At 42.2% G+C, this 8,700-nt stretch overlaps 1 protein-coding gene across 1 annotated transcript; it reads right to left on the reverse strand.

Moving 5' to 3' along the window:
* Positions 1–303: 303 nt before the first annotated feature.
* Positions 304–5,579, reverse strand: EIF1 (eukaryotic translation initiation factor 1). Its single transcript, XM_044054916.1, has 4 exons — positions 5,419–5,579; positions 2,829–2,992; positions 1,966–2,067; positions 304–1,110 (listed from the first exon to the last, which is right to left on the reverse strand). Exons 1-4 carry the CDS (start codon positions 5,447–5,449, stop codon positions 1,066–1,068), a joined length of 342 nt encoding a protein of 113 aa, XP_043910851.1. The 5' UTR covers positions 5,450–5,579; the 3' UTR covers positions 304–1,065.
* Positions 5,580–8,700: the final 3,121 nt, after the last annotated feature.

Consider the following 8,700-nt stretch of genomic DNA (forward strand, 5'->3'; position numbering starts at 1 on the left):
GGACAGACTTTATCTAAAATAGCTTCACCGGAGACGTATTAGAATGAGAACCTCACCAAGATGTTTGTAAAAATGCACCAAGGCTCGAGTACATGTTTGGTATTACAATGACCCACTCAGTTGCTGCCATCTCAACTTAAAGCATACTGATACACAGTGAAGTTTGAAAGCAAAGAATTTACATTTCCACTTTTATTCAAGCAAGCATTTTAGATACCCATGCAATGTAACATTGTTGAAATGCTTGCACATTCCTAGAGCACTATTTTATGCACAACTGACACTACTGAATTAAAATGCAGGTTTGTTTTCATCAAGGCATATTTTATTTGACATACAAAAAAAAAAACTGCTTTGTAAACAATGCAGGTGCTCAAAGCACATAAGTTACAAAAAAAGCATTAAAATTCAGAACCAAAAGCCAGTGTTTTCCATCTGTTCTGCTGTGGCTAAGGCTGGTATACGTTCAATTTACCACCTACATCTGAAGTCTGCAAACTACTGCTCCTTGTCGAAAGCCTAAGACCAAGCCATCGACACTGCACTTCCAGGCCCTCAGATTCATATTCCCACCAGTTTCTTTTATTCAGTGGAGATCTTGCCCTCCATCTTTCCTAAAGAAAAGCCAGCTTCAGAAAGGTGACTTTGCCCATTACAGAATGGGTACACCCACAAATGCAATGGTCCCAGAGTTCACTGGCAAACATCTGTAAATTCGTACACTCTGTTCTATGAATTGCAGGTTTTCTGTCTGTGGATGAGGGCCTTCCTGAGTGTGCATGTTGCAAAAACTGGGAGTTCTAAACATACTACCTCATGTCTGTCTCGTCTGTACTTCCATATATTTAAAGCTTGTGGTCTGTTAACTTTTAATCTTGAGACTTTATTCATGATAGTCAACAACTGTGCCAGTCTAGCTTCAGTTAGTAAAAAATTATAGTAGTTACTCTCATGCTTGGTCTTAAGCTTGGGACAAGGAACTGTAATACATTTCTGTTACTGTAAAGAAACAAGTCTTGGACACTGTTAGACATGAATTTTGAAGCCTTGGACAGTTAGCCACATTTAGAATCCGTGAACCTTCAGCTGCTCATCTTTAGCCAGTCCAATCTAAAAAGAAAAAAAAATGCATTAGTGATACTATCAGCATTTCACTAAACCCATACCAGAGCCAATGTTGAACCATGGGACACAGCCCTAAGACTCAAGACAATAGAACAGACAGCACTAACTGTTGCAGTTGAGAAAGTTTCCATCCCAGAAAACACTGAACACAGTCCGCTGCAAGCCAGAAACAAGTGCAGCTGAAAATGCTACCAAGTCTAGACAACCATAAGCCCCCTTCCCACCTACAAGAGGGTCAGAATGGAAACTTGACAAAAGTAGTAAAGTTGCACAGCAAAAAGCTACAACCTACAAGACCTTCACTCCCAAGCCACCCAGAATACACAAGCTAGAGCCCAGTTGTCTTTTCTCTGGTGAGAATAATACCATAAACTTAGGGCACAACTTTGCAAATCCCCCCCCAGTGACTTTTGGTTGGTTTATCCAATGGCATCTTCTGAAGCTTTTCCATTAACATTGAAAGAAACATTAGGATATCATTCACTCTAAAGGCTTTAGTTTACCCAGCATTTTAGGCTAGTTTACCCAGCATCTTTAGGTCAACCACTTCCATGGTCTTAAGAAGCTAGAGGTGGTACTAGCCAGACAGCTGGAGTAATCTGCTACAACTATACAAGGGCCAATTCCCATTAATTAATGCTTCAAAAAACAAAGCAAATTCAGTAGGACCCTAAAACAGACTAGCAAGGACCGAGACCACCTTCCAATGTTTCCAATTGCAGGTTGCAGAGACCACACAAGTACCCATTAGCAATAAGCTAGTGCTTCCTAGAGCAGAACAGCAGCTAATAAGGCATTAAAAAAGCACATACTTCAGAAATATTAATAATGAAAGCATACCTCAACAAGGAACTGACAGATGTTCTTCCGTTGATCTCCCTGAAGCTGAATAACTTCACCGTACTCTGGGTGTTCAATTACAGTACCATTACAAGCAAATTTCTGAAGAAAAATAGGATTAAAGAAACCCAGATTAGTCTTACTCTGTACTATTGGAAATGACCTTACAATCCTCTCAGAAGTGCCCTAGCACGAAGTCCTTACAATAAAGCTATACACCTACAAGAACCTGACAGTACAGGGTGTACAATAAAGCTATACACCTACAAGAACCTCACAGTACAGGGTGTCAAAACTGGGATGCAACTGCAAATAAGTAGAGTTAAGCACCCCTCAAATGTACCAGTGTTTGCTCTGACAAACCAACCTGCTCACTGCCCTTGACCAGTCAAACTGCCTTTAGACTACACCACCACTGGGCAGGAACTGCTCTAAGCTAGTGGGTAGGGAAATACCTGGTACAGAGTCACTGACAAGCCATAAAGCAAAGCATTTCTGCCCATAACCCCTTACTAGGGACCAGATAACCCAATGCAGCAAAATGCAGCAAAAATCCCCCCCTCATAAAGGGAGCACATTAACAGCAAACTGCCATTTCAGAAAACTTCCTTACCGGCTTTGGATTCAAAGTTTTGGTTCTCTGGGCAAAGAGAAGCCAAGCCCCCAAACCCCAAATTTTCACTGAGGATGCATTCACCCAAGTATTAGTTCAATGTAGTATACCACACCAACAGTTATTCAAGGAAGGCAATTCCCTACCAGGCAATACAAGTACTGAAAACTGCTTAAACCACCAAGGTAAAAACTAAAGCAGCATCTGCCAATTCATTATCAACTTAAATGTAAGTGAAGAAAGTAGTTACCTTTTTGAAAGCCTTGACTAGCTTCTTTTTATCATAATCATCAGCAATTCCCTGTACTGTTGTCAAGGTCTTCCGACCGTTTCTCTGTTGAATTCTTATATGAATGTAATCTTCAGTCCCTGCCGGGAGCAGATCATCACCCTTACTTGCATCAGCAAAGGGGTCTGGAAGGAAAAGAGGCTCATTAAAACTGTACACCACCAAAATTAACACCCAGTGATCTCTTGTACTTACTAATCACTTAGGACAACTAACGACCGGATGTCAGCAAGTTAGGGGAGGGTTGCTACCCCTTAATGCCCAAGGCAACAGCCTCCTTAAAAAGGCTAGCACCCATTTACAGCTATCACTTCAACATGCTTAAAGCAAGTCCACAATGAAAGCACCCCAACATTCTGAATAACCAGAATGTTTTGTCACCAGCTTAAATCAAGACCAAAAAGTTCCCAGGCTACAAAAATACCCTCATTTAGGTCAGAGCACACAACCCAAAAGGCCAGTCGATCTCTATGGTCATCCATGCAAAACAGGCCGACAGTTCTGCAAATGCAGCTACTATAGCCACCCACACAAAGTGGGAGCACACAGTCCCTTTGCCTGATTAATATACAAGGACAGAAATTCACTTTGTATAGGGAAAAGGATACATTTGTATGTATAGGGAAAAGGATACATTTGTAAAGTCTCAGACTAAACTGCTACCCATAACAGACTTTGCACAACCAGTCAGCCTATACATCCAGGCACTTCAGCTCATGCGTTTCTTCAAAAATAAACTATACAGCAAACCACAGCATGTTTGTGTGGGCATTCCCAATATGTTTGTATACTTGGCATTGCATGCAAAAGCAGTACTGGGCCACCAGGCTGAACACAGTTTTTAGCTTCTCTCCCCTCCCCCCCAACACCTCTTCATTCACATCCACTCATCCTAACTCCTTTATCCTCCCATGTCATTTTCAAACACCCACAGCTATTAAAAAACACAATGACCGCGCTACTTCCTGCACCTACAACACTAACACTGCGAATACCATTCTCTATTCTTTTGCCCTTTTAATTCAACTCTAAAAACAGATGTCTGTTGGCATCGTACCTTGAACTACTGAAATAACTGTATTTACCTATAATTAAGGGTGGGAGATCGAGAACTGTTCTAAAAAAAGTAAGTTGTCAAAGGAGATCTTTATAGTTACTCCAAATACCTTCCATAGCAACATACTGCTAGGTGGGTGCAGAAGAGCACAATTAAGATGAGTCGATAGTGGGCGGAGTTTGCTTGTGCACAGCACAGTGGATTGTCATACTACAACATAACCCCCCCCAGACGAGAAAAACCCTGGAAATGGTTCTTCCAACCATACTTTACTGTCCTGATTATTCTCAGTTTTGTAAAGAAGCGAAGCTGACGTGTCATGCTGTGGTTAGCCATTGACTGCTTTGGTTTGTGCTAAACTCCTTTGCTCGCAGTTTATATACCTATATTAAATTAAACATTTGAGCAGTTTAAAACTACTGTTCCAACTCCGTCCAAGTTGGTCAAATGCAACCAATGTGCAACGGAAAACAAAAACAAATGACTACATGGAGATTAGGCTGCCATTACACTTAGTCACCGTAAGATGGCAAAAAAATATAACCCCAGTTAAAATCTATTTTTTTATTTGGTAAACCCATAAATTGGTATTCGTAAGCCACATTCGGGGTGCAAGCAAATACGACGCAAGACTCCCCAAAACAAAGTTAACCCAACGTGTGTAATTGGACCGCTGCAAGCGAATAGGCTACATGTCCCCTCCACATTAACCGGTCCAATCACGACAGTTAGTTGCATGCCCATCAGCCTCTTTAGTTGAAATCTGGACAAAGACCGACAGAGAACAATTTCTAAATACCGCTATCATAAACCCAGAAAGTTGATGCAACAGGATTTGGGTTAAAGTGCATTTTCTGAAGGATAAGTCTCAATCTATGTAATTTAGTGACTTCAATCCTCATATCTTGCCAGAAAACTAAATTAGGAGTAGGACACTTATGTTCTACACATACAGCAAAAACAGTGCAGTGCCCAATTACAATACGCGAAAAATAATCTATTAGTCTACAGTCCTAAACTACACCAGTTTCAAAACTGGCTTTTACAATAGACTGTCTACACTACAACTGATCATGCTACAACAAGGGAAAAAAATAACCCCCCTCCCGCGGAAACAAAATGGCGCTTTACACAGTATCAATCGTCCCCACTGCACAGGACGACACAGCACCGCCCTTCTCTTACAACTCGATTGGTCAATGCTTTAAAGACTTGGCTACCATTCGTTAGTTAAGATGACAATAAACAACGTGACCTTCTAACGAAGCCTACAACCTCCACTGTTAATATCAGGAATGCGTAAACAAGTATTATACATTACGATCTCGCGAATTATCGAGATCTAGTACAACGTCAACATTCTACCAGCAAACCTAAAACATTTTGAAATATCTTACAGTATTCTACAAAATACGCTTCCCTTAACAGCCAATAACGTATCTAACAAAATAAAAATTAACTTATTAAAAATGCTTTCCTCTTAAAATCGCCTACCAAAGGATGTGAGGTTCTGAATAGCTGACATACGATACAGTTCTCTTTTCCCAGAGGAGACGCGCTGCGATCTCGCTTGTTAGAGGACAAAGACGCAAAACCAAAACAGAGAGACGAGTAGCTTAGTGCTTCTTTGTACTTATAAGTTAAGGGAGGTGCCCGCTCCTTGTGCTTTTAATATGTGTGTGACGTGAGCGAGACATAGTTACGTACGGCTTGGTTGGGAAACCTTTCCGGATATTACGTTTTTTGACAGCCGAGCCGGGGCTTTCATAGTGTGTATGTGGCTTGGTAGCGTTCAAGCTGTGTTTTTCCCCTAAAATAATCTTATTTTACGAATTGCTACATTTATGTCTGTTTTGCAGGTACTCCACACATACATATAAAAGCTTAAACAGAAATAGGTTGAGGATAATGTTGGAAGTATTTAGCTTCTTTAAAATTCAAGGCCTTCTAAAGGGGAAGGGGGTGCTTTCATTAAGTGATACTATCAGAAATATATGAGGTCCTGTCCACTTCCCCATCTGTAGCGAAGGCCAGTAACTGCCGCGATTCTCAGTTAAGATGATAATTAATAATATGAGCCGGCATCCCAGATACTGTCAGTAGTCCATGAATCGATATAATGTATTGAAGTTCTCTTGGAGAGACACTCTTGGTTTTCAGTAAGTGAAACTATCAACTGGTTATCTGTTGAGCTCCTATCTAACTCCCCATTTGTAGCAAAAAGGCTAGGATATGCCCGGATCCACAAATAAGATGAGAATTAGCAATAAGAGCCCAGTGTCACACAGACTCTCAGCACTCCATGAATCGATATAGTGCAGACGTTCCCAAACTTTTTCGATTTTTGCCTCCCTTGCTGAATCCAGGGTTTCCCAAGGTGTGTATGAGATCGGGAGAGTGAGAGCGATGTGTGAGTGAATGCAGGTATGAATGAGGAAATGACTGTGTGTGTGTTTGACCGGGAGAGAGAGAGAGCGATGTGTGAGTGTGAATGCAGGTATGAATGAGGAAGTGTGTGTGTGTCCAGATTTGTGCCTCATATTTTTGGTGTGTTCCCTGTACCTTTCTGGCAAATAGTTGCGGACTGAAGTCATTAAAATAATGACAAACATTTGAGTTTAAGACTCCACATCCTTCAGAGAATTCATGCTAATGCAAAACCTATTATTCTATCAACTTTCTAAGTTTGTAAGAACAATAATTAAAATATGTCCCTATTTGTCCCCCCATCATTTTAGGCTTTGTCCAGATTTTTTGCACTAACAATCTGGACAAAGCCTAAAATAATGGGGGACAGATTTTAAATATTGCTCTTACAAACTTAGAAATGTGATAGAATAATAGGTTTTGCATTAAATCTGGACAAAGCCTAAAACTATTTGCCAGAAAAGTACAGATTTTAGGAGGAACACACCAAAAATATGAGGCACAAATCTGGACATTCTGCGAAAATCTATACAGTTGAAAGGTGTGAATCACAAACACACACAGTCACTTCCTCATTCATACCTGCATTCATTCACACACACACACAGCCACTTCCTCATTCATACCTGCATTCACTCACACATCACTCTCACTCTCCCGATCTCACACACACCTTGGGAAAACCTGGATTCAGCAAGGGAGGCAAAAATCAAAAAAGTTTGGGAACCTCTGCACTATATCGATTCATGGAGTGCTGAGAGTCTGTGGGACACTGGGCTCTTATTGCTAATTCTCATCTTATTTGTGGATCCGGGCATATCCTAGCCTTTTTGCTACAAATGGTGAGTTGGATAGGAGCTCAACAGATAACCAGTTCTCTCGATCAAACACGCACACAGCCACGTTCTCATTCATACCTGCATTCACTCACACATCGCTCTCTCTCTTTCTCTCCTGATCAAACACACACGCAGTCACTACCTCATTCATACTTGCTTTCATTTGTCACACCCACTTACGCATTCATTCATACATCGCTGTTACCACCTCACACCCACACACCACACACCCACTTATGCATTCATTCATACATCACTCTCCCAATCTCACACCCACATGCTACACACCCACTTACGCATTCATTTGTACATCCCTCTCACTCTCCCAATCTCACACCCACTTACACATTCATTCATACATCTCTCTCACTCTCCCGATCACACACGCACACACACACACACACACACACACACACACACACACACACACACACACACACACACACACACACACACACTTCTTCATTCATTCCTGCATTCACCATTCACTCACACATCGCTCTCACTCTCCTGATCTCTCACACACACACACACACACACACACCCACACTCTTTTGCTTTCATGCATGCTTTCACTCACACATGCAGATAGACACACACACACACTCATACAGGCATTCACTTACCTGCAATCAACTGGTGCCACTAGCGGCGCCCCTGTGAGGAAGTCGCAACTCCCCAGGGCGCCGCAGTGCACAGTTTGGGAACCACCGATATAGTGTATTGACCGTTCTCCTGGAGAGCCACTGTTCACTTTCAGTAAGTGAAAATAGTACCTATCCAACTCCCAATCTGTAGAGAAGGCCAGCTGCTGCCCCAATCCAAAGATAAGATGACATAGGAGGTTACTAGGCTAATGGCCCTAGGGCCCTTATAAGCCTAGCCAAGTTCAACCCTTGTTCCCAAGAGTGTCCAGAGCCCAGTATCCCAGAGACTCTCAGCAGTCCATGAAAAGATATAATGTATTGACCATTCTCTTGAAGAAACAGTCTTATTTGCGTTCCAAGAGGCAACTTCCCACCTCCATCTGCTAAACCCCAACTAGAGGCCATTTGGGCCCTGTGGCTAAAGGCCCTGGCCAACAGAAAAGAATAAGCTTGATTATGCACTGACGGAGGTTGCCAGACCATGGGTGTAGTTAGGATTTTCAAATTTGTTCTCACAGTTCCAAGGATAATGCTGCCCCCAGAGCCACACCCCATCACTGTCTTGCACTCCACCTAACCTTACATACCAGGGGTGTAGTCGGTGAATTACATTTTGTTTTCACCATCTCTTATTGCTGCTCCCTAACCCACTTGGTATTTAAAAAATGGGCACCTCAACTCAAGTTGATGTTAAGTTGTCTATCTCGCCTTCATTCTTGCTGGATGGGTTCGGAGCCGACCTCGGCTCCGACTCGGCCACTCTAAAGCTCGAGAGTTGGTTCCACCGGCTCGAGGCTCCCCTTATATCCCACAATGCTAGGCGAGAATTACCCCAGATCTCGTTTGCCGCTACAGCGATCGAG

This window comes from Protopterus annectens, chromosome 13.part0, assembly GCF_019279795.1.
Source record: "Protopterus annectens isolate FY-2018-M chromosome 13.part0, PAN1.0, whole genome shotgun sequence".
Taxonomy (NCBI): domain Eukaryota; kingdom Metazoa; phylum Chordata; order Ceratodontiformes; family Protopteridae; genus Protopterus; species Protopterus annectens.